The sequence below is a fragment of the Sarcophilus harrisii genome, chromosome 6 (genome assembly GCF_902635505.1).
Source record: "Sarcophilus harrisii chromosome 6, mSarHar1.11, whole genome shotgun sequence".
In the NCBI taxonomy this organism is placed as follows: domain Eukaryota; kingdom Metazoa; phylum Chordata; class Mammalia; order Dasyuromorphia; family Dasyuridae; genus Sarcophilus; species Sarcophilus harrisii.
The window spans coordinates 240,002,255-240,029,354 of NC_045431.1; the positions used below are offsets into that span (position 1 = coordinate 240,002,255).

The 27,100-nt window shown below is 43.8% G+C and overlaps 1 protein-coding gene across 2 annotated transcripts; it reads left to right on the top strand.

Annotated features, from left to right (window-relative positions):
• Positions 1-2,648: 2,648 nt before the first annotated feature.
• On the top strand, positions 2,649-26,612 carry LOC100933346 (aldehyde dehydrogenase family 3 member B1-like). 2 transcript variants are annotated; one of them, XM_031942095.1, is made up of 10 exons: positions 2,649-2,736; positions 16,617-16,779; positions 17,145-17,255; positions 17,941-18,061; positions 21,094-21,179; positions 21,931-22,023; positions 22,961-23,342; positions 23,518-23,684; positions 24,049-24,148; positions 25,690-26,612. In XM_031942095.1, the coding sequence occupies exons 1-10, from the start codon at positions 2,678-2,680 to the stop codon at positions 25,881-25,883; spliced, it is 1,476 nt and encodes a 491-aa protein (XP_031797955.1). In that variant the 5' UTR covers positions 2,649-2,677; the 3' UTR covers positions 25,884-26,612. The 2 variants fall into 2 exon arrangements, with proteins under 2 accessions (XP_031797955.1, XP_031797954.1); XM_031942094.1 differs by lacking the exons at positions 2,649-2,736; positions 16,617-16,779; positions 17,145-17,255; positions 17,941-18,061; positions 21,094-21,179 and having other exon boundaries at positions 21,938-22,012; positions 22,957-23,342.
• The last annotated feature ends 488 nt before the right edge of the window (positions 26,613-27,100 follow it).

A 27,100-nucleotide genomic window follows, 5' to 3' on the forward strand; every position in this document is an offset into this window, starting at 1 on the left:
CACTTTACAGGTTTGAGCATTGGACTGAATCCAATATGTGTAAATGTAAAGTCTTGCACAAGCACAAACCAATCAACTTCACAAGTAGAAGAGGGAGCAGGTTACTTGAGGATGTTCTGGAAAGTGGTTGGCAGTTTGGATCACTGCAATCTCAGTGAGTCAACAGTATAATATGGGAACCAAAAAAATATTTAATGCGATGCACCGAGAGGTGGAGCTTCCCAGAAGGTAGAGATGATTGTCTCAATGCCTTGGGCCCTGATTGGCTCTCACCTGGGAGTACTGGATTCAATTCTGGACCTCGTGATTAAGAAAGACTTTGAGAAGCTAGTGAAGAGAGGGCACAGTCCAGGACAGAAGAGGAGGGGCTGTAGAAACCGGGTACAGTTATCCTGGAGAAGAAAAGACCTAGGGGGGACATGACAGGTCCCTTCAAGTATTTAAAAGGTTCTTATGTAAAGGAGGGGTGAGCTTTCTTCTTTTGGGACCCTGAAGACTTGAGAACCAGAAGAAATAGGAAGGAGTTCCAAAGGGGTGAATTTATACCTCATGGACAAGAAAAAAGTTCTTTGCAGTAATGAGCTTCCCAAAGCTTTGTGAAGGTCTTCAAGCAGTGTCTGAACTACCCCTTGTTAGGTAGGCTGCAGAGGGAACTTTTGCCCACACCAATAGTGGGTCTTGTTGAAGATCCTTTCAATTATCACATTCTGTGAGTCCCACGTTACCAATTACCTGCTCGATATCTCCACTTGGACATCTCAAACTCAACGTAACCTATATAGCCTCATCTTCTTCCCCCAATCGACTAGTATTCATTTCTGCCACCATGTTGAAAATCTCAGGAGGTAATTTCAAGTTTCTTCTCCTTCCTGTAAAATGAAAGAGTCATTCATGTCTCTTCATTCTTTTCCTCCCACCCCCTCAGCTACCATATCTCAACATTTCTGCCTCCATGACATCCATATCTGTTCCTTTCTCCCATGGCCACCCCCTTGTTCAAATCCTCATTTCCTGAAATATTGCAATTGAATTGCAAAAACGAAAATATCCTTGAAATGCCTTCCAATGGATTCCTGTTCTTCAAACTCTTACCTTTACAATCAATCTTTTGTTCAGCTATTAAAATAATAATTTCTCTTTCTTTAGCAGAGGACTCAGAACATAGTAAGAAAAGTAAATGAATAAAGTAATAAATAAACTAATAAGTAAATATAAGTAAACTGATGAATATTTATTAATTTCCTAAAACACATATAATGATCAGCTCTCTTATACAGATCAACAAGGCTTTGGTTGCCTAGGGAGGAAAGAGAGAGACATTTTTATTCAGGGCAAAGAATAAAGCGCAAAGAGGCTCATTTTGACTTTCTTTGGAAAGGTGCTTCCCTTTTGCCAAGTTCCCATAACTGAGAGTCAGTGAAATATTTCAAATTTAGGATAGAAGTGGGGGCTCAGAGCTAACCTAGTTGGAAAGATACTTCCATTATTGCAAGATCTTACATCTGGGAGCCAGTGAAATATTTTAAATTTGGGGGAAAGGTGGGGGCTCAGAGCTACTTTACTTGGATCAGCCTACACGAGCCACATCTTAGGCTGACAAGCTGACATGACCACGTAGAAGGAGGGGAACAAAGGGAAAAGAAGGTGATCTCTTTCTCTGAGAAGGGGACACTTTCCCAACATGTCACTCAGTGCTGCTATGTGAGTGTGGGATCACCCAGCACCTGATCCTTCCTGTTGGATGGGATAACGGTAGCAGTTTGCAGCACCATTTAGTGATGGAAACATGGTCCTGATCATCCCTTGCTCTCCCTGAAGGACCTTTGGGTGCCCTATTACCTCTGGAACAAAGTTCCAACTGCTGTGTCATTTAAAGCTCCTCGCAGACCAGCTCCAAGCTGCGTTTCCAAATGTATTTAACACTTCTTTCTTTTGGGCACTCTCCATTCCAGCCAAGCTGGATTATCAGTATTCCTTGAACTTACCATTGCATCCATCATCTCCTTGTCTTTGCCCAAGCTGTGCCCCATGCCTGGGATGCATCTCTTCCAATTCTTAGCTTTCCTCGTAGCTCAAGGGCTCCCTCCTCCATCCTGTCCTAATTTCTGTATCCCCCCCCACCCCCAAAGCTGGCTTTACTATTTATTCCTACCTTAATTTACCTAGCATTTACTTAGGTTTCATATATTCTAGTACAGTGGAAACTCCTTAAAAAGCCAGGAGTTGTTTCATTTTTGTCTTTGGACCCCTCTCCCATGCCTGGCACACAGTAGGTGCTAAAATAAATATTTGTCGGATTGAATCAAAGAGCTTTTTAAAATATAAAACATTAGGTGGCCACACTCTGCGGCACAGAGAGAAGGACTTGATTGAGGCAGAATTTGAACCTAGGACCAGACTCACGTTTCTGTACTTTTCCCCAGTGCTTCCCTCTTAAAGCTTCCCTGGGGAGCCGGTCTCCGAACCTTGCGGTGCCCGCCGGAGGTCCTGCTTGGTATTCATGAGTCAGCTCTTTGTTCATTCAAAAGCCTGGGCTTGGGAGGCAGAGCTGTGGGCAGGGCCCGGCTTGTGGGGAGGATCTGGAGGACGGGCATGGGTTTGCCAAGCTACAAGAGTCAGTCTCCCCCGGGGAGAGATTGATTCTCGGGGCTTGGCAGGCTAAGCTGAGGAGTCTGACATGTCTGCAACGAAGGGAAAGAGCTGCGACCAGCAGCCGAAGCCCGAGCCCGGACCACAGTAGGTGCCCTCGGCAGAGGGAGTGGGTACAGGGGAGGGCAGTACGCCTGGGCTAGGAGGCTCACCCCTTGTCTGGGGCAGGGTGGCAAGCCAGAGGCCGCAGGGGGGCAAGCCAGAGGCCACAGGCTCTGCTTCAGGTTCAGGAGGTGCTGAGGTGCTGAGTCCAGATCCTGGCTCTACAAAACTCACTCCCAGGTGCTTTCCACCCTTGCCCCTGCCCAGGAGGCTGGAAGTCTGGCGGGGATTATTCATCTCATTTGAGAGAGGGGGAAAGGGAATAGAAAAGAATATACATTTTTCAGAGCAGTGCTAGACAGCTACACAAAAACTGACTATATATTAGGAAATAAAAATCTCACCAACAAATATAATAAACATGTCCTTTTCAGATCATAATGCAATAAAAATTACATTCAGTAATGGACAATGAAAAGAGAGATTAAAATTAATTGGGATTTAAATTGAAATTAGATAATCTAATCTAAACAATGAGTGCGTCAGAGAACAAATCATAGAAATAATTGATAATTTCGTTAAAGACTATGACAATAATGAGACAACCTCCCAAAATGTGTGGGATGCAACCAAAGTGATTCTTAGGGGAAAATTTATATCTCTAGTTGATTACATCAATAAAATAGAGAAAAAGCAGATCTGTGAGTTGGGCATTGCAATTTAAAAAAATAGAAAAAACCAAATTAAAATCTCCAATTAAACTCTGGAAATCCTGAAAATCAAAGTACAGACTAAGAAAACTGAAAGCAAGAAAATCAATGAACTAATAAAATAAAACTAAGAGCTGGTTTTATGGAGAGGAAATAATAAAGCAGATAAGCCATTGGTTATTTTATTTTAAAAAGAAAAAAAAGAAAATGAAATTACTAGCATCAGAAATGAAGAGGGTAAACTCATGAGCAATTCAGAGAAAACTAATACAATTGTTAGGAGCTATTTTGTCCAATTATATGATAATAAATTTAACAAAATCTAACTGAAATGAATGAATATCTACAAAAATATAAATTATTAAGATTAACAGAAGAAAAATAAAATACTAAAAAAATCCAATCTTAGAAAAAGACATTGAACAAATCATTAATGAACTTCGTAAGAAAAATTTCCCAGAACCAGATGGATTCACAATCAAATTCTATCAAACATTAAAAAAAATCCCAATATTATATAAACTATTTTGAAAAATCGGTGGAGTCCTACCACACTCCTTTTATGACATAAATTTGGTGCTGATACCTAAACCAGAGAGAACCAAAACAGAGAAAAAAATTATAGACTAATTTATCTAATTATTATTGATGTAAAGATTTTGAATAATATACTAGCAAAGAGATTGCAGCAATTTATCATAAGGACAATATTCTATGACCTAGTAGGATTTACACCAGTAATGCAGGCTTGGTTTAATATATTAGGAAAACTATCAGCATAATGGAACAAACATATCAACAGCAAAACCAACAGAAATCATATGATTGTCTCAATAGATGCAGAAAAACTTTGATAAAATACATCATACATTTCTATTAAAAACACTAGAGAGCATAGGAATAAATGGAGTTTATCTTAAGATGATAAGTAATATTTATCTAAAACCATTAGCAAGCATTATCTGTTGGGTTTTGTTGGTAGTAGATAGAAATGCTGATAATTTATATAGGTTTATTTTGTATCTTACGACTTTTCTGGAGTTAATTGTTTCTCTGAGTATACCATCATATCTACAGAGTGATAATTTTGTTTCTTCATTGCCTATTTTTATTTCTTCAATTGTTTTTTCTTGTCTTATGGCTATAGATAGCATTTCTAGTACAAGATTAAATAATAGTGGTGATAATGAACATCCTTGCTTCACTCGTGGTCTTACTGGAAAGACTTCTAGCTTATCCCTGTTACATATAGTGTTTGCTTATGGTTTTAGATAGATACTACTTATCATTTTTAAAAAAGGTTTCATTAATTTATGATGGAAAAAGTGCTTTTCACTTCCAGAGAAAATATCTGTGGTATTGAAATACAGATCAAAGCAGACTATTTTTTTATTTTATTTTTGTTTGTTTGTTTTTCAGTTGTTGGTTTGGTTTTATCCCACAAATTTTAGAACATGGTCTCATTGTCATCATTCTGAAATTAATGAATTTATTGATTGTTTCTATGATTTGTTATTTGACCCACTTGGTATAGATTATATATGTGCAATTATATAAAACACATTTATATTGGATATGTTATGAAGGAAAACACAGACCTAAAAAAAAAACTCATGAAAAAAATAAGGTGAAAAGTTACATACTTTATTCTGCATTCAGACTTATCAGTTCATCCCCTCTCTTTATATAGAATCCTTTTAACTGCCCTAATAAGGATAAAGTTCTTAGACGATACATGTACTATCTTCTCACATTGAAAAATAAACGATTTTACTTTATTGAGTCCCTTATGATTTCTCTTTCATCTTTAACTTTTTATGCTTCTCTTAAGTCTTAATTTTGAGCTATGATCTTTTCATCAAAAATGCTTAACAGTCCTCAATTTCATTAAATATTCATTTTTTTTTTTTTTACCTTTGGAGGATTATACTCAGTTTTGCTGAGTAGGTGATTGTTAGTCGCAATCCCAGCTCTTTTACTTTCTGGAATATCATATCGTAAGCACTTCACTCCCTTAATGTGGTAGCTACTAAATCTTTTGTGACCCTGGTTTATTTTCATCAATGAAGGAGAAACTAGGTGGTGCAGTGGATAGAATGCAGCACCTGGAGTCAGGAAGACGAATCTTCCCGAGTTCAATTACTAGTTGTGTGATCCTAGATAAGTCACTTAATCCTGTTTGATTCAGTTTATTTGTAAAAATGATCTGCAGACCTCTTCAGTATCTTTGTCAAGAAAATCCCAAATTTATTAACACAGAGTTGGGCAACTCATCAATCACAGCAACAAAATATTATCAGTGAATTTTTGTACCTCTTATTCCATTTGGCCATTTTGTTTTTTTAAGATGTTTTTTTCTTCCATTTTTTTGCGTGTGTACCTCTTTCCAAACTATTAATTGACTTTTCACAATTTTTTCCTTCTATTTCATTTCTTTATCTGTTTTTTCCTTTACCACTCTTATTGAATTTTGAAAATAATTTTTTAACAGTGCCAGGAATTTTTGTTGTGCCTATGTCCAATTCATTTTTTTCCTTTAAAGCTTTGCTTACTTTTTTTAGACTTCATTGTCTTTTTCTCAGTTTGTGTCTTAAAGTGTAGGGTACCCTGCTGTCTCTTTCTAAACAGTTGCCAGGTCCTTTTACTTTCTCTGGCCTGAGAGTTCCCAATATTGCTGCTGCTTCTGTCACCACCACCTAGTCCTACCATATGGGCTCCAGATCAGCCTTCCTGCCATGTCATAGATCTCTCTTTTTAGTCTCCTATGTTGTCTTGAGCTGGAAATATGTCTCATTTTGATTTTTTTCTTGGCTCAGCTATTCCAGAATTCAATGTAAAGGATTACTTAAAAGTCTTTTGGAGGAGAATGCTGAGTGCTTTCTCTTATTCTGCCATCTTGGCTCTGTCCCCAGAAGCCTTTTGCACCTTTTCTTATAGCACTATAGTATTTCATCACAATCACATACTACAACTTCTTCAGCCATTACTCAATTCAAGGGCATCGTCTCAATTTCCAATTCTTTGCCACCACAGAAAGAGCTGCTGTTAATATTTTTGTACATGAAGGTCTTTTCCCTCTTTCCTAATCTTTTTGGAGCATAGAGCTAGAACTACTATAGCCAATTCATAGGAGTATATCCTATGAGTTCTAAATATATCCAAATGATATAGAACCATAGGGGTATAGTTCTGGAATTCTCCAGAATGGTTGGTACAATTCACAGCTCCATCAACAATGCATTATTATGCCTATTTCCCCATAATCTCTCCCATTGTTGTCATTTTCCATGAGTGACATCTGATATAAATGAGGTTGAATTTAAGAGTGACTAATTTGAATTTTAAAAATTATTAATGCTGTGAATTTTTTTCATATAGCCATAATTTCTTTTTTCAAAAACAGCTTGTTCATATTCTTTTTTTTTTAATTTAATAGCCTTTTATTTACAGGATATATACATGGGTAACTTTACAGCATTAACAATTGCCAAACCTCTTGTTCCAATTTTTCACCTCTTACCCCCCCACCCCCTCCCCTAGATGGCAGGATGACCAGTAGATGTTAAATATATTAAAATATAAATTAGATACACAATAAGTATACCTGACCAAAACGTTATTTTGCTGTAGAAAAAGAATCAGACTCTGAAATATTGTACAATTAGCTTGTGAAGGAAATCAAAAATGCAGGTGTGCATAAATATAGGGATTGGGAATTCAATGTAATGGTTTTTAGTCATCTCCCAGAGTTCTTTTTCTGGGCATAGCTAGTTCAGTTCATTACTGCTCCATTAGAAATGATTTGGTTGATCTCGTTGCTGAGGATGGCCTGGTCCATCAGAACTGGTCATCATATAGTATTGTTGTTGAAGTATATAATGATCTCCTGGTCCTGCTCATTTCACCCAGCATCAGTTCGTGTAAGTCTCTCCAGGCCTTTCTGAAATCATCCTGTTGGTCATTTCTTACAGAACAGTAATATTCCATAATATTCATATACCACAATTTATTCAGCCATTCTCCAACTGATGGACATCCATTCAGTTTCCAGTTTTTAGCCACTACAAAAAGGGCTGCCACAAACATTCGTGCACATACAGGTCCCTTTCCCTTCTTTATAATCTCTTTGGGATATAATCCCAGTAGTAACACTGCTGGATCAAAGGGTATGCACAGTTTGATAACTTTTTGAGCATAGTTCCAAACTACTCTCCAAAATGGTTGGATTCGTTCACAACTCCACCAACAATGAATCAATGTCCCAGTTTTCCCACATCCCCTCCAACAATCATCATTATTTTTTCCTGTCATCTTAGCCAATCTGACAGGTGTGTAGTGGTATCTTAGAGTTGTCTTAATTTGCATTTCTCTGATTAATAATGACTTGGAGCATCTTTTCATATGACTAGAAATAGTTTCAATTTCTTCATCTGAGAATTGTCTGTTCATATCCTTTGACCATTTTTCAATTGGAGAATGGCTTGATTTTTTATAAATTAGAGTTAATTCTCTATATATTTTGGAAATGAGGCCTTTATCAGAACCTTTGACTGTAAAAATATTTTCCCAGTTTATTGCTTCCCTTCTAATCTTGTCTGCATTAGTTTTGTTTGTACAAAAACTTTTCAGTTTGGTATAATCGAAATTTTCTATTTTGTGATCAGTAATGATCTCTAGTTCTGCTTTGGTCATAAAGACCTTCCCCTTCCACAGGTCTGAGAGGTAAACTATCCTATGTTCCTCTAATTTATTAATAATTTCATTCTTTATGCCTAGGTCATGAACCCATTTTGACCTTATCTTGGTGTACGGCGTTAAGTATGGATCAATGCCTAGTTTCTGCCATATTAGTTTCCAATTTTCCCAGCAATTTTTATCAAACAGTAAGTTCTTATCCCAAAAGCTGGGATCTTTGGGTTTGTCAAAGACTAGGTTGCTATATTTGTTGACTGTTTTATCCCTTGAACCTAATCTATTCCACTGATCAACTAATCTATTCCTTAGCCAATACCAAATAGTTTTGGTAACTGCTGCTCTATAATATAATTTTAGATCTGGTACAGCTAAGCCACCATCATTTGATTTTTTTTTCATTAATTCCCTTGAAATTCTTGACCTTTTGTTTTTCCATATGAACTTTGTTGTTATTTTTTCTAGGTCATTAAAATAGTTTTTTGGGAGTCTGATTGGTATAGCGCTAAATAAATAGATTAGTTTAGGTAATATTGTCATCTTTATTATATTTGCTCGCCCTATCCAAGAGCATTTAATATTTTTCCAATTGGTTAGATCAGACTTAATTTGTGTGAAAAGTGGTCTGTAATTTTGCTCATAAAGTTTCTGATTTTCCCTTGGCAGATAGATTCCTAAATATTTTATATTATCAGTAGTTACTTTAAATGGAATTTCTCTTTGTAACTCTGACTGTTGGATTTTGTTAGTGATATATAAGAATGCTGATGACTTATGTGGGTTTATTTTATAACCAGCAACTTTGCTAAAGTTGTGGATTATTTCTAATAACTTTTTAGCAGAATCTCTGGGGTTCTCTAAGTATACCATCATGTCATCGGCAAAGAGTGATAATTTGGCTTCCTCATTGCCTATTCTTATTCCTTTAATCTCTTTCTCAGCTCTTATTGCTATAGCTAGCGTTTCTAATACAATATTAAATAGTAACGGTGATAGTGGGCAACCTTGTTTCACTCCAGATCTTATTGGGAATGGTTGCAGTTTGTCTCCATTACATATGATGCTTACTGATGGTTTTAAATAGATGCTGCTGATTATTTTAAGGAAAAGTCCATTTATTCCTATACTCTCAAGTGTTTTTAATAGGAATGGATGTTGGATTTTATCAAATGCTTTTTCTGCATCTATTGAGATGATCATATGGTTTTTGTTAATTTGGTTATTAACATGGCCAATTATATTGATAGTTTTCCTAATATTGAACCAGCCCTGCATTCCTGGTATAAATCCTACTTGATCATAGTGTATTATCTTGGAGATGATTTTCTGTAGTCTTTTTGCTAATATCTTATTTAAGATTTTAGCATCAATATTCATTAGGGAGATTGGTCTATAATTTTCTTTCTCTGTTTTCAGCCTACCTGGTTTAGGTATCAGTACCATGTCTGTGTCATAGAAGGAATTTGGTAGGACTCCTTCATTCCCTATTTTATCAAATAATTTATATAGCATTGGGGCCAATTGTTCTTTAAATGTTTGGTAAAATTCACATGTAAATCCATCTGGTCCTGGGGATTTTTTCTTAGGGAGTTGTTTAATTGCCTGTTCTATTTCTTTTTCTGAAATGGGACTATTCAAGCAATTTACTTCCTCCTCTGTTAGTCTGGGAAGTCTATATTTTTGGAGGTAGTCATCCATTTCACTTAGGTTATCAAATTTATTGGCATAAAGTTGAGCAAAATAACTCCTTATTATTTCTCTAATTTCCTCTTCATTGGTGGAAAGTTCTCCCTTTTCATTTTTAAGACTACTAATTTCATTTTCCTCCCTCCTTTTTCTAATCAGATTTACCAAAGGCTTATCTATTTTATTGGCTTTTTCATAGAACCAACTCTTAGTTTTATTAATTAGTTCAATAGTTTTTTTACTTTCAATATTTTTAATTTCTCCTTTTAATTTTAGAATTTCCAATTTAGTATTTGATTGGGGGTTTTTAATTTGGTCTTTTTTTAGTTTTTTTAGTTGCAAGCCCAATTCATTAATCTTTTCTTTCTCTGTTTTATTCAAGTAAGCCTCTAAGGATATAAAATTCCCTCTTATTACCGCTTTGGCTGCATCCCACAAATTTTGGTATGATGTCTCATCCTTGTCATTATCTTGAGTGAAATTATTAATTGTATCTATAATTTGCTGCTTCACCCAATCATTCTTTAAGATGAGATTGTTTAGTTTCCAATTACTTTTTGGTCTATTTCCCCCTAACTTTTTGTTGAATGTAGTTTTTATTGCATCATGATCTGAAAAGAAAGCATTTACTATTTCTGCTTTCTTGCATTTAATTTTGAGGTCTTTATGTCCTAATATATGGTCAATTTTTGAATAGGTTCCATGAACTGCTGAGAAGAAAGTATATTCCTTTCTATCTCCATTCAATTTTCTCCAAAGATCCAACATACCTAATTTTTCTAATATTCTATTTACTTCTTTAATTTCTTTCTTATTTGTTTTGTGGTTTGATTTGTCTAATTCTGAGAGTGCAAGGTTGAGATAGAGTCGGGAGTCTTATAATTTTTATTCAGTTTCTTTTATGTCTTTGATCTCAGATCTTTATCAGAGAAACTTACTGCAAAACTCTTTCCTCCAACTTTCTTTTCAAATCTTAGCTGCATTGATTTTATGTGTGCAAAAATTTTAAATTTTATGTCATCAATTTGTCTTTTATTTTCTGTTATCCTCTGCCCATCATTTGTTTGGTCATTCATTTTTCCCCCATCTCATAGTTCTGAAAGGATTTTTTCCCCCTTTTCTTCCTATTCGTTTATGATATGACTTTTTTATGTCTAAATCATGTTCCCACTCACAACTTATCATGGTATATGATGGGAAGTGTTGTTCTAAACTTAATTTCTGTCAGACTGCTTTCCAGTTTTTTAGTAGCTTTAGTGAAGTAGTAAGATTTTCCCCCTGAAGCTGGGGTCTTTGATTTATCAAAGAATGAGCCACTGTAGTGTTCAGACTGACTTTCTGTCAATAGTCTCACCAGTCTCCTCCAGAAGTCTGACAGTCTGACAGTCTCAACCAGTTCTTTCTGAATCTGACCTTGTCCCCAGTTTAAATACCCTATTACAATTACATCATTACAATATACTGAGTATAAGCCAATCTAGAGTGATTCTATCATTATATCAAACTAGAGTGATTATTTATATTATATTATACTAGATATATGTGAACTAGAGAACCATTATTTCATCAATTCCACTGAGTTAACACCTTGTTTCAAGTGTACTTCTCCATAGTTCCAGCCCTCTACAAGCCACTAAGTTTATGTGGTTTTGAATGCTACAGACCTAATCTGTTAATGTCATCTGTTGTTAATAATACTGGAGAGACATTAAGAACTGCAGGACATCCTGTCCCTTCTGTGCTGAGGATTATCCTGACATCACCAGGGAAATCTTGCTATGGCCTCGTCTCAGTCTGGTAGGAGGGAAAGAGCAAGGACATGCTGTCTTGCTCTGAACCTGAGGAGGGAGTTCACTAGGGACTTCATGTTCTTGGGGGTGGAGGGACATCTAATTTGCGACTCAAAATCTCTAGGTCCCACAGTTGGACAGTCGGGTAAAACTCCTTCCCTATGAGGGTTTCAATTTCCTTAGTTCTAAAATGAGAGACTTAAATGAAATGCTTTTTAAAGTCCTTCACAGCTCTGATGTTCTACATTCTAAATTCCTTTTCCAATATGAAATTTTATGTTCTAAGGACCACCTCAGCTCTGATAGTCTAAGTCAAATTAATTGTCTACTAGGTTTCTTCCTTCAGGTCATGCTCCCCAACCATGAGTGCCCCTCCCCACCAAAGCTCTGCCCTGGGTTCTCTTCCCTGTCCATACTCTCTAGCCTGGAGATCTCATCAGCTCTCAGGTGACATTCTCATGGAGTACTTATAGGTCTGAGTTGCCAGATGTCCTTTTCTCTCATTTGTGAAGGGCCCAAGAAGGTCCCTTCAGGCATGGTTTGGCTTCTTTGCTGTGCTTTTTTTGGAGCCATAGCTTTCTATCCAGTCTGTCCTTTACCAAAATGGACAATGACATTAACTGATCCCTGGATGCCTTAGGGCCATCAGTGGGAAAATAGGATGAAATAGCATCCTCTGGACCCCTGGAATCTTCCAAGGACATGCTCTGACAAAAGGAGTGGGGAGGAGGGGACATATTTCCTCTTTTGGGATTCCATCAGAATTCCATGCTTGATACAATCTCTGAAATGATTCTTATGAACTCACTTGTTAATTTGCAGATGTTCTCTAGGTTTCGAGCAAATTTTCCAGCTTAGTCAAATTCTCTTTCTAAGAAATGTCACTGGAGTTTCAAGTACCTTCCACAATTGGGCTAAAACCTCTGAATGAGATTGACTGATTGTTTACATCTGGTTAAGATCAATGAAATGTGTTTTTAAGTGCTCAGCGCAGAGACTAGTACATCAAGCATGACTAAGTGACTTGCACAGGGTCATATAGCTAGTAGGTATCTGATGTTGGATTTGAACTCTAGCCCTGGCACTCTATCCACTGCACCACTTAGCCATTCCTTTTTTAGACTATCAACAAACTTCATTTTGGTGGTTGATCTTCTAACCGTGAGGTTCTTGTCCAAGATCAATCAGTAGATATATTGCTGGAGAAAGAAGCTGCATTTCCGTGGAAGGATGGCCCCTAAGTCTTCCCTGGAGAGACAAAAAAAGGGAGTTGATGGGTTTTATGATATGCCTCTATAACATGACATTTTATGGGACATTTGATCATTCTATGTTAATATATATTTTTGCAAAAAGATAATCATGAAAAATGAAGTGGTTGAGAAATTCTATAAAGAAGAAAAAGACCCTCCAGATCAAATCAAAATACAAACTGACACTTAGCATGTAGCAAGTGATTAATACATGCTTGTTGACTGATAAATTGAATTTCATTTGCTTAGACTAAATCCAATGTTCAGTCATTCAAAAGCCCATTGGATTCTGACTCAATTATTCATTGTTGCAGCTATCCCTTGTGATTTTCTGTCATCTCTCATATCATTTATCCCTTTCTCTAAGTCATTGACAGAAAGCTGAAGCTACCCTATGCCAAGCCCAGGTTCCTGGGACCACCTGCAACATTGACATTGAACCATTAACAGTGTTTGACTTTCCACACAAATTAAGTCTGAGCTAATCAACTGGAAAAAATATTAAATGCTCTTGGATAGGGCGAGCAAATATAATAAAGATGACAATACTGCCTAAACTAATATATTTATTTAGTGCTATGCCAGACTCCCCAAAAACTATTTTAATAACCTAGAAAAAATAACAACAAAGTTCATATGGAAAACAAAAGGTCAAGAATTTCAAGGGAATTAATGGAAAAAAAATCAAATCAAGGTGGCCTCGCTGTACCAGATCTAAAATTATATTATAAAGCAGTGGTTACTAAAACCATCTGGTATTGGCTAAGAAATAGACTAGTTGATCAATGGAATAGCTTAGGTTCAAAGGACAAAACAGCCAATAACTAATTGTTACGCCCCTATGAACTACTCTAACCTGGTAGCTCCTCTTTGAGCTACTCTTAATGCCCGTTTGTCAACGGCACATCTAGGCCACACTTAATCCGTCTTCAGGCACCAACCCGGATCCCATAGAGACAGACCACCAGGAGATAGGGGTGAAGCAAAAGAGAACTTTATTCTTAGATAGCACATATTTATACTCCCTTGAGTTTCTGGGGGAAGGGGAGGTCCTCTAGGAACCTGGCATAATGGGATTGGCCTGAGAAGGAGGAGGGAGGTGTGCTAGGCTTTGAGAGCACTAAGGAGGGAGACGTAGTACCTGGGGTCAGACACCGCCTCCTGGGGCTATGCCCCACCTCCATGTAGGACTCGTCTGCACCTTGGAACCTCTCATCCCTCAGGTCCTCCCACATGCCTTGAACTGGATTCCTTGCTTCTAGAGGCTTTTTAACCCTTACATTAATAATCTAGTGTTTGACAAACTCAAAGACCCCAGTTTTTAGAATAAGAGCTCACTATTTGACAAAAATTGCTGGGAAAATTGGAAATTAGTATGGCAGAAACTAAACATTGACCCACACTTAACATCAAGATAAGGTCAAAATGGGTTCATGACCTAGGCATAAAGAATGAGATTATAAATAAATTGGAAGAGCATAGAATAGTTGACCTCTCAGACCTGTGGAAGAGGAAGGAATTTATGACCAAAGAAGAACTAGAGATCATTATTGATCACAAAATAGAAAATTTTGATTATATCAGATTGAGAAGTTTTTGTACAAACAAAACTAATGCAAACAATTAGTGTTTGAGTCCAGCCGTGCAACTAGTTCTTAAGTCCTCTGATTCTGTTCTAATCTAATCCAAATCTCACCATCTTCTCCCCAAGAATAGTAGGAGATATTTAACCAAAAAGCTTTGCTAAAATCTGGAGCAAACTTTTCACAGCCTTCCTCTCATCTACTGGCTTGGTAATTCTGTCCAAAAAGGAACTGAAGTTGGTCTGGCAAGATCTGTTCTTGAGGAAGCCATGATGGCTCTTTGTCATGATCACTTTCCTATTTGGATATTCACCTTTAAGAACCAACTCAAAACATCACTTCCTCCAGGAAGCTTTCCTTATAATCCTTATTATCCACATCATTAATGATCTCCTTCCTAAGGCTTGATATTGTACTTTGGGGATTTATTAGCATCTGTAATAGCATCTTATCTCCCTACTAGACCTCAGGCAACTCACAACACAGCCCAACTGCACAGGATTTTGGGACCTGATCCTTGGAAATCAGCATATTACACCCCCCCCCCCCCCCCGGAGTCTTTTTAAGAGTTTTCCTAAACACTTCAGAGAAGTGGAGGGCACTTCCCATGTCCCTCCACATGGGCAGGTCCCATGTCTTACCTTCATTTTATACCTCCTCCAGTACCCAGCATAGGATTCTGTACACAAAAGCAGGAGCTCAATAGATGACTACTGAAACCTTTCCCAATTCCTCTTCATTCAAACGCCTTCCTTCTATTGATTATTTTCTATTTATCCTGAAGATAACTTGTTTGTACATATTTGTTGTTATATTCTCTCTCCTATTCGATTATAAGCTCCTTGAGGGCAAGGTCTCTCTCTTTATATCCCCAGTACAGTGCCAGGGCACACAGGAGGTGCTTAATAAATGCTTATTGACCACCTAACTAAATTGAAATGAGATGAAACAAGGAAAGAGACAGTGAGAACTCTTCGTGGCCTAAGTAATGGAATAGAATATCTATGGAAGTCTAAGATTCCTGGGTGACTTCCTTATGGTGATTTCCTGCATTTTGCTCGTAACAGGGCTGGCAGTACAGAGAGTGTGGCCCAGTGAAGGGGACAAGGGCACATGCTCAGTTCCATTAATCACACATACACACAGCCCATGACATGTGTCCCGGGAAAAATACTGTGCAGTTGGGCTGTGCTGTGAGTTGCCTGAGATCTTAGACACAGAAGAGATATAGGGAGAATTTGCCGCTTCTCAGCATTGACCCAAAACATTGTCCTTTATTTCTGGTGTTTGTGAGGGAGGAGCCAAAAATGAGACCTGGTAATTGGCTAGAGGCAAATTCTTCATCCAAGCTGAGGAGAGCTGAGTGTTAAATTAATTATAATGATAATAAATTAAATATAACTTTTTGAGAATTAAAAAAAATCAAATGTGGGTAGTAGAATATTGACAAGATTGATGGACACATAGTTTATAGGGTTCCACAGCACAGTGGGGAGCTGTGATCGGAACATTCTGGGAATAAATCCTGAAAGCTGAGCAAGTTTTCCATCCTGCTACCTAACACATAGGAAACTTCAATAATTATTTCATTTCTATCAAGAGGCATGGAAATTTTCCCTGTTGGAAAGCCAATTTCCCATGATTCTTCAGTGTTTCCATATCTAGCCTTTTCAGTAGTATTTTCATCAATGGGAGGCTGCGGCTCAGTAGTATTAGCTAAAGAGCTCAGCAGAATAAGGCAGGGCTAAAGTCCTGATTGCAGTTACAAGAGGTTGCTGGGTGGTTACTCTATGCACATAGTAGCTACTTAGCACAGTGCTTGGCACACAGTAAGTGCTTAATAAATGTTGATTTAGTCCTTCACATCACTTTCTGAGATCTCAGTGATCTTAGATTGTAGAAAGTTTCTCTGGAGTGTTTAGGAAAACTCTTAAAAAGACTGGGGTGGGGTGGGGTGTAATATGCTGATTTCCAAGGATCAGGTCCCAAGACAGGGGAAAACCTCAAGCTTCTTGTAGTGGGGGAAGGAGAGGTCATCCCCCCGCTAAGGGGAAGTCCCTTCAGGTAGGAAGGGATTGGTAAGCAGCCATGTCCAGAGATTCCCTGGGAGGAAAAGGGGGTTCCAAAGAGGGCTCAACAATGGCGGATGGAGCTGGGTCATCGTGGAAGTGTGGTGAGCCCTCACTGAGTTCGGGCCACTCTCTGGCACAGGATGAATCCCTACGCGGGCACCCTGAAGCGCCTCCAGGACGCCTTCTACTCTGGGATAACCCGTCCAATAAAATTCCGAATTAGTCAGCTACGGGGCTTGAGCCGCTTCCTGAAGGAAAATCGAAACTTACTGCTGGATACCCTGGCCCGGGATCTAAACAAGGTGGGAAGGGAGGTGATGGCGAATAAAGAGGAAGGGGACTCTGGGGAGGGGACCAGAGGGATGGCCGGGTCCCCGGAAAGCAGGAGGCCAGAGGGACGGCCGGGCCCCTGGGAGGGCAGGAGGCCAGAGGGACGGCTGGGCTCCTGGGAAAGAGGCCAAACTGAAATGGGAAACTGGGCAAGTAATGGACTGGAGAAACCGGGGCAGGAGCTGGGTTTGAGTCCACACCCTCACTAAGGATGGGCCGACTCTGGGCCCTCTCTGGGATGATGGGCGGAAGGAATTTGGGGATTGTAGCAGATGACCTCGCGGTCCCCCCCAAGTCCTTGCCCTCCCAGCATCCATCTGGCTCCTCGCTTTCCCAGCCCAGTTTTGAAGCTGAGATTTCTGAGATTGTCTTATGCGAAGAGGAAATCCAGCTCGCCCTGAACAATCTCCACAAGTGGGTGAAGGATGAGCCAGTGGAGAAGAATCTGGTGAGTGGGGAGAAGGGAAGGGGAGGAGGGAAGGCCCGGGAGGACACCGGCCCCTGTGTCTGGGACCCTTGGGTCCTTCAGAGAGGGAGCAAAGGCTGGGCTGGGAGACCGCCCTGGCTTCCAGCCCTCAGGGATGCTCCCCCACGGGGGGACGTGTTGTTGCCCCAGTAACCAGGATGAGAACCCTCCCTCTGGCTCCCTTAGATAGTAATGAAGACTAGATGAGGAAAAGCGGATGGGGAAGCACTGAAAGATGACAGGTATCAGGCAGGAAAGGCCCCAGCACTCTGGAAGGGCCTTGGAAGTGAGGGCCTGGAGGCCAGTGTCCTTGCAGTAAGGACGGCCCACAGAAGAACATGTTGGGGGAGTGAGCCTCCCATCATTGGAAGTCACTACGTGGAAACCTTAGGACCATCTGGGTAGGCTCCAAGGGTGCTGTCTGCTCGAGGTAGGAGGATGCTGCCTCAGTTACTGGGTCCTGGCCCCTCAATCTGTCTTTCCCTCTCTCTCATCTCCCTTCCTCCCAAACTCCCACCGCCCAAGTGAGCAGCAGGGGGGGGGAAGGGGATGGCACCCCCGCCCCACCTTCCCTCATTTCTTCAGGGGGCTTTCCTGCCTTCGGGGCTGGGACGTCCATCTGGCCTGAGCTCGGAGAGCCCTCTAGCCCCTCCTCCCCCATCCCCAGGTCACCCAGCTGGACTCGGCCTTCATCAGGAAGGAGCCCTACGGCGTGGCCCTCATCATCGCCCCCTGGAATTACCCTTTGAATCTCTTGCTGGTACCTTTGGTGGGGGCCATCGCTGCAGGTGAGACCAGGCTCCAGGCCCCTTCTCTGAGGCAGCTTCCTCTCCTGAGCCTTCCTGACCTGGCCTTTACCTCTCTGACCTTCAGTATCTTCCTCTGTTGCTGGGATCGTTCCCGTTACCCTTGTGCTACCTACCCCATGGGGCCCAGAGGCCAGCAGGCCTTCACCAGGTAGTGTGGTACACTGGGTAGAGCTCTGGCCTTGGCCCCATTCACAGTGCTCAGAGACTTCCAGCTGAGAGTCATTTCTGCCTGTTCCTCAGTTTCCTTCTCTATAAACTAGAAAGATTGGACTAGACAATATCAGGCCCTTCTGACTCTAGGATCTCTTCAAGACCACTTTGTATCCATGGTCACATTTGAGTCCTATGGAGCTCCATTTTACAGATGAGGAAACTGAGTTCCTGGAGGAGGAGTTGCTTACTTCCCCAGGGTCCCACGACCAGTGAGGAACAGGACAGGACTTGACTCATTTCTACCTGATTCTAGGTTCATCGCTCTAACCCCTACCCCATGTTGTCTCCTGAAGTCTCATCCTTCCCCCAGATTCCCAGATGCTCCCGGTGCAAGGAAAGTGCTTTGTAAACCTTAGACTCTGGCCACGGGTTCTTTTTTTTTTTTTTAGCCAAGATATTTATTTATTTATTTATTTTATTTAATAGCCTTTTATTTACAGGTTATATGTATGAGTAACTTTACAGCATTAACAATTGCCAAACCTCTTGTTCCAATTTTTCACCTCTTACCCCCCACCCCCTCCCCCATGGCAGGATGACCAGTAGATGTTAAATATATTAAAATATAACTGAGATACACAATAAGTACACATGACCAAAACGTTATTTTGCTGTACAAAAAGAATCAGACTCTGAATTATTGTACAATTAGCTTGTGAAGGAAATCAAAAATGCAGGTGTGCATAAATATAGGGATTGGGAATTCAATGTAATGGTTCTTAGTCATCTCCCAGAGTTCTTTCTCTGGGCGTAGCTGGTTCAGTTCATTACTGCTCCATTGGAAATGATTTGGTTGATCTCGTTGCTGAGGATGGCCTGATCCATCAGAACTGGTCATCATCTAGTATTGTTGTTGAAGTATAGAATGATCTCTTGCTGGCCACGGGTTCTAAAGGCGGGGCTCCCTGCGTTCCCCCAGCACGCTGGTGCCCGGCTGGGCGGAGGACGTGTCTCGGAACTCGTAGTCCCGGCGGAGGCTCTGGGGAACAGCGCCACAGCGCGCCCGCCCCTGTCCCGGGGAGACTTTGGTTCTTGCCCGGAGCGGAGCAGGAGAGCGCCACAAACCTGGCCACTGTTCTCCCCAGAAGAGCATAGAATCGGAGCTCTCTGCCCCCGTCCCGCCCCCAACCATGAGGAGACTGGGAGAATGGCGGCTCTTATCTTTCCATCGTTTTCTGTTCCTTATCCCTTAAGGAGGAAAGGGCCCCTCAGGCCTGTCCAAAAACTTGACCCCTTCTCACCTAAAGCAATTCACCAAAAAAAAAAAAAACCATTCCCGGAATCCCATACGTCCAAACAGAAGTCAGGGAAGCCAATAAGAATTTATTAAGCACTTATTACATGCCGGGCTCTGTACCAAGCCCCAGGGAAACAAAGGGGGCCAAAAAGAGGTCCCTGCCCTCAAGGAGTTTAAAATTGAGTGAATAATTTACATTTATCTAGTGCTTTTAGATTCACAAAACAGCTTACAAATGTTATCTCGTTTGATCCTCACATCCACCCTGGGAGAGAGGTGCTATTATTATCCCCATTTTACAGATGAGGAAACCAAGGCAGCTGAGAGTCTCTTATTCAGAGTCACCCTGCTAGTGTTTAAAATCACATTTTAATTCAGGTCTCCCCAGCTCCCAGTCCAATATTCTAGGTGCTGCTCTAACTAGAGTGTCTGTCTACAAGTAGGAGCATATCAGATAATACAGAGGGAATGAATTTTCTGAGGGAGATGTGTCACATCAGCAGACAGAGACACAGAAACAGAGCAGATGGAGAGGGATGGAGAGACACACACAGAGACAGACAGAAACAGAGACAAACAAGAGACAGAAACAGAGACAGTGATGGAGAGACAGAGAGATAGAGAAGGATGGAGAGACATGCACAGAGACAGAGACAGAAAGAGAGACACAGAGATAGAGAGGGATGGAGAGACACACATAGAGACAGAGAGAAACAGGCAGACAAGAGATAGAAGAGACAGACAAGAGACCGAAGAGACAGAAACAGAGACAGACAAGAGACAGAAGAGACAGACAAGAGACAGAAGAGACAGAAACAGAGACAGACAAGAGACAGAAGAGACAGACAAGAGACAGAAGAGACAGAAACAGAGACAGACAAGAGACAGAAACAGAGACAAATAGCTAGAGAGGCATACACAGAGACAGGCAGAAACAGAAACAGAAGAGACAAAAACAGAGACAGAGAGAAAGGAAGAGACAAGAGACACAGTGAGAAATACACACACACACACACACACACACACACACACACATACACACACGCACACATACAGAGCACCCTTGATCTTACTCTAGGGGGAATTACTCTCAGTCTCTCAGGAGGCAAGATGGAACTCAGAATCAGGCAGAGGAGCCGTTTTCCCCTCCTCCCCCTCTTCCCTTCAGTCGTTCCACAAAGCAGCGGTCACTCCCAAGCATCTCCTTTCTCCAGCAGGAAGGGAGCCTTATGCAGAAGGTCCAGGGGGGAGACCCGGCTTCCCTCACCAGCCTTCTCTGTCCCTCTGTCTCTGTCCCTCTCTCTGTGTCCCTCTCTCTCTGTCCCCCAGTGTATGGGGAGGACCTCCAGCAGGGCTCTGGAAACAGGAAGTTCTTCCCCTTTGCTCTCCACTCACCCCCCTCCTCCTCGTGGCCAGGCAGTCTGGGAGATGCTTGGGGGTGATGGGGCCAGCAGAGCAGGGGAAAAGGGGGGCAGAGAAAAGGGCGGTGGGGCCTTCACCCCTGAAGAGGAGGGCCGGCCAGCCGGGATCAGAAGCCGCCTCTCACCCTCCCTCTTGGCAGGTAACTATGTGGTTCTGAAGCCCTTGGAAATCAGCAAGAGCATGGAGCGGGTCATGGCTGAGGTGCTGCCCCGCTATCTGGACCAGGTGAGGGGCCTGACTTAGGCCACATTCTCCCAGCAAGCTCGGGACTCCCCTTCTACAGAACCCCCAGACCTGGAGAGCCTCAGCTCCCGCCGGGGCCTCTCCCTGGCCTCCAAAGGAGGCAGATGTCAGGAGCTCCGACTCCCTCCCTGTTCCTTCTCAAGGGGACATTTGGGCTTTGGAGGAGGTGGCCAAGGGAAGGGGATCTGGCTGGCTGAGGGGGACTGAATGGTCCCCAATTCTGGGATGATCCTTGGATGGGAGGGTGTGAGGGGGCAGGGAGCCAAGTGTTTGGGCACTGAGGAAGCTCTAGCCTCAGCTTTTGCATCTGTATAATGGAGGGGCTGGAAGTCCCTTCAGCTCTGACTATATATTGTGCATGGTGACCATGTAGCTGAGCCAGACCCCCAGGCCCCATCCACTCTACCCCTCCTGTCCTCACCTCCAAGGCTTCTCTTCCCTTGGAAGGAGTCACTCTGGACTTTCCTCTGCCTCATCACACACCAGATGCATGAGTTCTCCCTCAGCCATTTAGGGTAGTTGAGTCCAAGCAGGAGTCCAGAGTTCTGGGTTCCAGTTCTGCCTCTCCTACATAATTCCTGTGGGACCTGTTTGAACCTTTGCTCAAGAGATAAATCTAAGCCCTAGATTGGATGATTATGTCCTGGCCTTTGGGCGATGGCCTGAGGGAGGAGATCCTGGACTCCCCCTCCAGGGTCCTCCAGGCCTCCAGCAGCTCTGTCCTGGCTTCCAGAACTGCTTCACCATGGTGCTGGGAGGTCCCCGGGAGGCCACACTTCTGCTCAAGAACAAATTTGATTACATCTTCTTCACAGGTGAGCAGCCCGTTCCGGGAAATGGGCCTCTGGCCTCCCCACCTGCCGGCCCCAAGAGGGCTCAGACTAGGACCTCGGCCCCTCCCTTGCTCTTCCTGGGTCCAAGGGCAGGGGGTGGGGGGGGGGAGAGAGAGCCCGGACAGTGCCCCTGAACCTAGACCTGTCATTGCCTGACTTTGGGGACTATGGGAGGGGGAGAGGTCAGGTTGGGGAATAGAGGGGCGGGTTCCAGGTCCCAAACCTTAGAGGCCAGCTGGTCCTCCCTCATTTAATAGAGAAACAGGACAGTGGGGGGAGGCCCCGCAGGACTCTGGGAAGGTTATTTTTCCCCGGATCTTTCTTCAGCAGCTCCAGGCTCACCCCCCCTCCCCCAAGCATTCTCACCACCATGAGGTGTGCAGAACCTGGCACCTCTGGGAGCATTTTCACACCTATTAGCTCAGCTGATTGACTGGGGAGGGAGGGAGGGAAGGGGGAGGAAGGGAGGGAGAGAGGAGAGAGGGAAAGAGGGAGGGGGGAAGAGAGAGAGGGAGGGGGGAAGAGAGAGAGGGAGGGGGAAGAAAGAGAGAGAGGGAGAGGGAAGAAAGAGAGAGAGGGAGGGGGGAAGAGAGAGGGGGGGAAGAAAGAGAGAGAGGGAGGGGGGAAGAAAGAGAGAGAGGGAGGGGGGAAGAGAGAGAGAGAGGGAGGAAGAAAGAGAGGGAGGGGGGAAGAAAGGGCGACCCCATTTGAAAGACAATGAAACTGAGGTCCAGAAAGGGGAAGCAGGACTCGGGGCTGAAGACTAACTTTTGGGGGTGAAGGGATCGTAGCTGTCAAAGCCGGGAGGGCCTTACAAGGACAGAGAAGGGGTGGGGGTAAGGAGGGGCCACCTGGCCACCAGTCTTAGAACAGCGGGCACAGGGCCCGGGGCCAAGGACGGGCTTTTCCTTCCCGTCCGTCCCCAGGGAGCCCCGCCGTGGGTGGATCGTCATGGCCGCAGCCTCCCAGCACCTGACCCCCATCACCCTGGAGCTGGGGGGCAAGAACCCCTGCTATGTGGACGACAACTGCGACCTCCAGAATGTGGCCAACCGCGTGGCCTGGTTCCGCTTCTTCAACGCGGGCCAGACGTGCGTGGCCCCGGACTACGTGCTGTGCAGCCCGGAGATGCGTGAGAAGCTGCTGCCCGCCCTGCAGCACGCGGTGACCCAGTTCTATGGGAAGGACCCCCAGAGCTCCCCGGACCTGGCCCGCATCATCAGCCCCAAGCACTTCCTCAGGGCCCGGGGCCTGTTGGGCAGCGGCCGTGTGGCCTTCGGTGGCCAGTCGGACGAGCAGGAACGCTACATCGGTGAGTGCTCCCCTCCCCCCTCTGGGGGCCCTGGACTGCTCGGGAGGAGTCTCCGGGTGACCAGGACCCCAGGACCCTCTGGCCCCTGGTCTCCATGGCTGGCAGCATGAGCTCTCCAATCCCCCCCCCCCCGCCCCCGATCCCTGTGGGTCCCCGGCCTGAGGGTCCGAGGCAGCCCCCACGGTGCTGGTGGATGTGAAGGAGACGGACCCGGTGATGCAGGAAGAGATCTTTGGGCCCATTTTGCCCATCCTGACCGTGAGTGGGGTGGAGGAGGCGATCGCCTTCATCAGGAAGAGGGAGAAGCCCCTGGCTCTGTTCGCCTTCTCCAATGACTGGAAGGTAAGGGTGGGGTGGGGAGGGGGGGGGTGGCAAAGTGGGGTCAGGGCCAACCCTGGGGGGTGGGACCAGAGAGATTATGGATGCCTGGGGGGTGGGGCCAGGCTGCCCACCTGACTCTGGGTGGGGCAATACTTTAAACTTTACTGTTAGCTCGGCCCCTTCCACCCCCCCCCCAGCACCCTTGGGTCCCCGGGCCTCAGTTTTGGGATGTTTGAGAGACCTTTGCCTCCGGGGGGCCTCCCATCCTGCCCCGGTGTAGCGCGTGCAGCGGCAGCTTCTCCCTTTTATCCCGTTGGATGCCTTGGGGGTGGGGGTGGGGCTCAGCGACCCCCTGCCTCTCCTGCTTGCTCCCTGTCTCTCCCAGGTGGTGAATAAAGTCCTGGACCAGACCAGCAGCGGCACCTTCGCGGGGAACGACGGCTTCACGTTTATGACAATCATATCCATGCCTTTTGGGGGCGTCGGTATGTGTCAGGCTGCTCAGCTGGCCATAAGCCCTGGCCCGAGGCCTGATCACTTCGGGGCCCTGAAGGACAGGACAAGGATAATTCAGTCTGTCTGAGACTCCAGGCTCAAGCTGGGGTCCCAAGCGCGGCCCCAATTCTATACTCGGCCCGAGCTCAGTCTATCCCAGGGCTGGGACCACTCTACCTTTAGGCTCAGGGCTTAGTCTGGGGCCATAGTTCAGGCTGCTCCTAGGATCAGGGATCAGGTTGGGGATGGGGAGGGCTCACCTCCCCCTGGATCTGGGGGGGCAGCTATAGTTGAGCTTTAATTAGGTTATCACCTACACCGAAGCATGGTGGACCCCACTTGATCTAGAGGGGTCCCAGCTAGAGCAGGGCCCTGTAGGGCCAGAGTGTGGGGCAGGAAATGTATGAGAATGAAAAGTGGATCCCCGGAGATCCCTGGGGGTCTGAAGAGGGACCTGGGGCCCTTGGATTGATTAATTGGTATTTATGGAAGATAAGTGGAGCAAGGAAGGTGATTTTCCTGTTCTCTAGGAAGCAAGCTTTCCCTCGCCCTTAGTGGTCCTGCCTCCTAGCTCCCCTTGCCCCATTCTTTAAAAAATCCCAAATCTCCCCTGTCCCCAGATCAGCCTTTCCTTAGGGTGTCAAGGGCTTAGATCAGGGGAGTCTGAGCTGGAAGGGTCTTTAAAGACCCTCTTGCCCACCTCCCTCATCATCCAAAAGGAAGAAACTAAGCCCTCCTCTCCTGAGAGCCGGTCCTCTTGTCCGTGGGCATGACCCTTAAAATGTTACGGTCTCCCCTCCTTGTCTTCTTCCTCATCATGGATTTGGAATTTAGCCAGAGCTTTCTAGAGAGAACACCTGATTCCCCTCCACTAAGACACCCGAATGAGGAAAATTTCAAATCCCATTTAAGGTTTCGAAGAGGAGGGAGGGCACAGTGAGGGATGGCAGAGTAGGTGGAGCCTTGGGTGATGGCCCAGGGTGGACCCAAATCCCTATTCCCTTCACTGACTGTGTGACCTTTTCATACCTCTGCTCCCTGAAAAACATTGGTCCCTCCTCAGCTCTGACACTTTATTCTTTATGTTTTCCTGTCCCTCTTTCTCCTGGCATTCTGCTTTTTATGTCCTAGGACCCTCCTCAGCTCTGCCCTTCTCTGTTTTAAAGACCCTTCAAGCTTTGACATTCTGGGTTCTCAGGTCCATCCCAACTCTGATTTTGTTTTCTGTGTTCCCTTCAAGAATGGACATTCTATGTTCTATGATTCCTTCCATCTCTGATATTCTGAGTTCTAAGGAGTCTCTCTGATCTGATATTCTCTGTTCTTTCCATCTCATACACACTGCATTCTGTCTTTAATGGGCTCTCCGGGCTTTAATGATTGAGTCTATGATGATTCTAGAATATTTCTGGGCAGGGGATACGGTCTGGCTCCAGAGGGAACAGACCTCTCTCCCTGAGAGCTGAGGGAAGGTAGCTGTCCATGGTCTGACCGATCCCCTGCTCAGCCAGATCCCTGCCCCATGTTGCAGGTCACAGCGGGATGGGCAAATATCATGGCAAGTTCACCTTTGACACCTTCTCCCACGGGCGAGGTTGCGTCCTTCAGAGCCCACATTTGGAGTTCATCAACAAGTTGCGCTACCCGCCCTATTCCCAGGGCCGACAGAGGCTGCTGGTGTGGCTTTTGAAGCACAAATTGAGCCTCCCTTGTTCCATCCTATGAACCGCCTCCATCATCCTGGATCTTCCCGTACTTGTAGGCTTGGGAGGGGAGGACCAGATCTCCTCTCTTGTGTTGGGTGTTCTATTCCCTGTCTCTCACAACCTCAGATACCCTGCCTGAGCCCCATCATGGTAATCTCCTTGGCCCTAGACCTTCCCCGATTAGAGAAGAAAGGGTGTTTTTATATAAAAGTTGCTATTAGCACACTTACAAATAAGATTGTAAGATCGCAGGTCCAGCTCTGAAAAAGAACTTGGAGGACAGAAGTCCAACTTTTTATGGATGAAGAAGCAGTCTTAGAAGAGCTAAGGGATGCCCCAAGATCACTTTAGTAGTAAATGACAGAAACCAAATTCAAATTGGGATCCTGGGCTTCCTCTCATTGCACCACACTAATACAATGTCAATACCCAATGTCATCCATCACATCCCCTTCAGGAAAGCATATTTTCAGGGTTGTAGGTCATCTCTCTGTAATGTCCAGACTAGCTTTCTTGAGGATCTCTCTGGAGTCTGAAGTCTGAGATTGAGCTTGAGCTCACTCTCACTTGAGTCTCTGCAGTCAGGCTGCAAGAAATAAGCCTGCTTATTTCAAGTCTTCTCAGTCCTTATATATCTTCGTACAATTACATCACTACAGCACACTGAGTGTGTATCTATTGTAGATCATTACATTACCATACTAAGTATATGTAAACTAGAGAACCATCATCTCATTAATCACACTGAGTTAACAGCCTGCTGTAAATATCTTTGCTTCAAGTATATTTTTCTCAGAGTTCCCCAATATCTGTGGTCCTCTACATCTCCCGCTTTCTTTTGTTTTAGAACACAGGTGGTCACACCCTCCCTGACTTCCCAGAAAGGGAAACAAAAACACCAAAAGGAAATGAGGAGTCAAACCAGATATTGGTAGCAGGTTTCCTCTGGACTGAAGGGTCTTACTTGAAACAGGTATACATAAATCCATCAGCATGGAAGTATTACACAAGCACATAGTAATACAACACAGGCTAGTAGTGATGTAACAAACAATGTGAATCAATATGAGGAATTACACAGATCCATAAGTCCTAGAAGGAGAGTATATGAGTAACAATCACACACATAACTCCTTCAGCAGCCAAGAGATAGTCAAATTGTAGAACCATTACATCATCATGCTAAGTACTAAGTATATTTAAATTAGGAACCATCATCTCATTAATCACACTGAG

Excerpts from the sequence above, each read along its gene's own strand:
- LOC100933346 (XM_031942095.1), top strand. The coding sequence starts at position 2,678 with ATGTCTGCAACGAAGGGAAAGAGCTGCGACCAGCAGCCGAAGCCCGAG. Across the intron at positions 22,024-22,960 it reads TCTTCACAGGTGAGCAGCCC|CCCCGCCGTGGGTGGATCGT; the intron begins GTTCCGGGAAAT and ends GTCCCCAGGGAG. Across the intron at positions 23,343-23,517 it reads CGAGCAGGAACGCTACATCG|CCCCCACGGTGCTGGTGGAT; the intron begins GTGAGTGCTCCC and ends GGTCCGAGGCAG.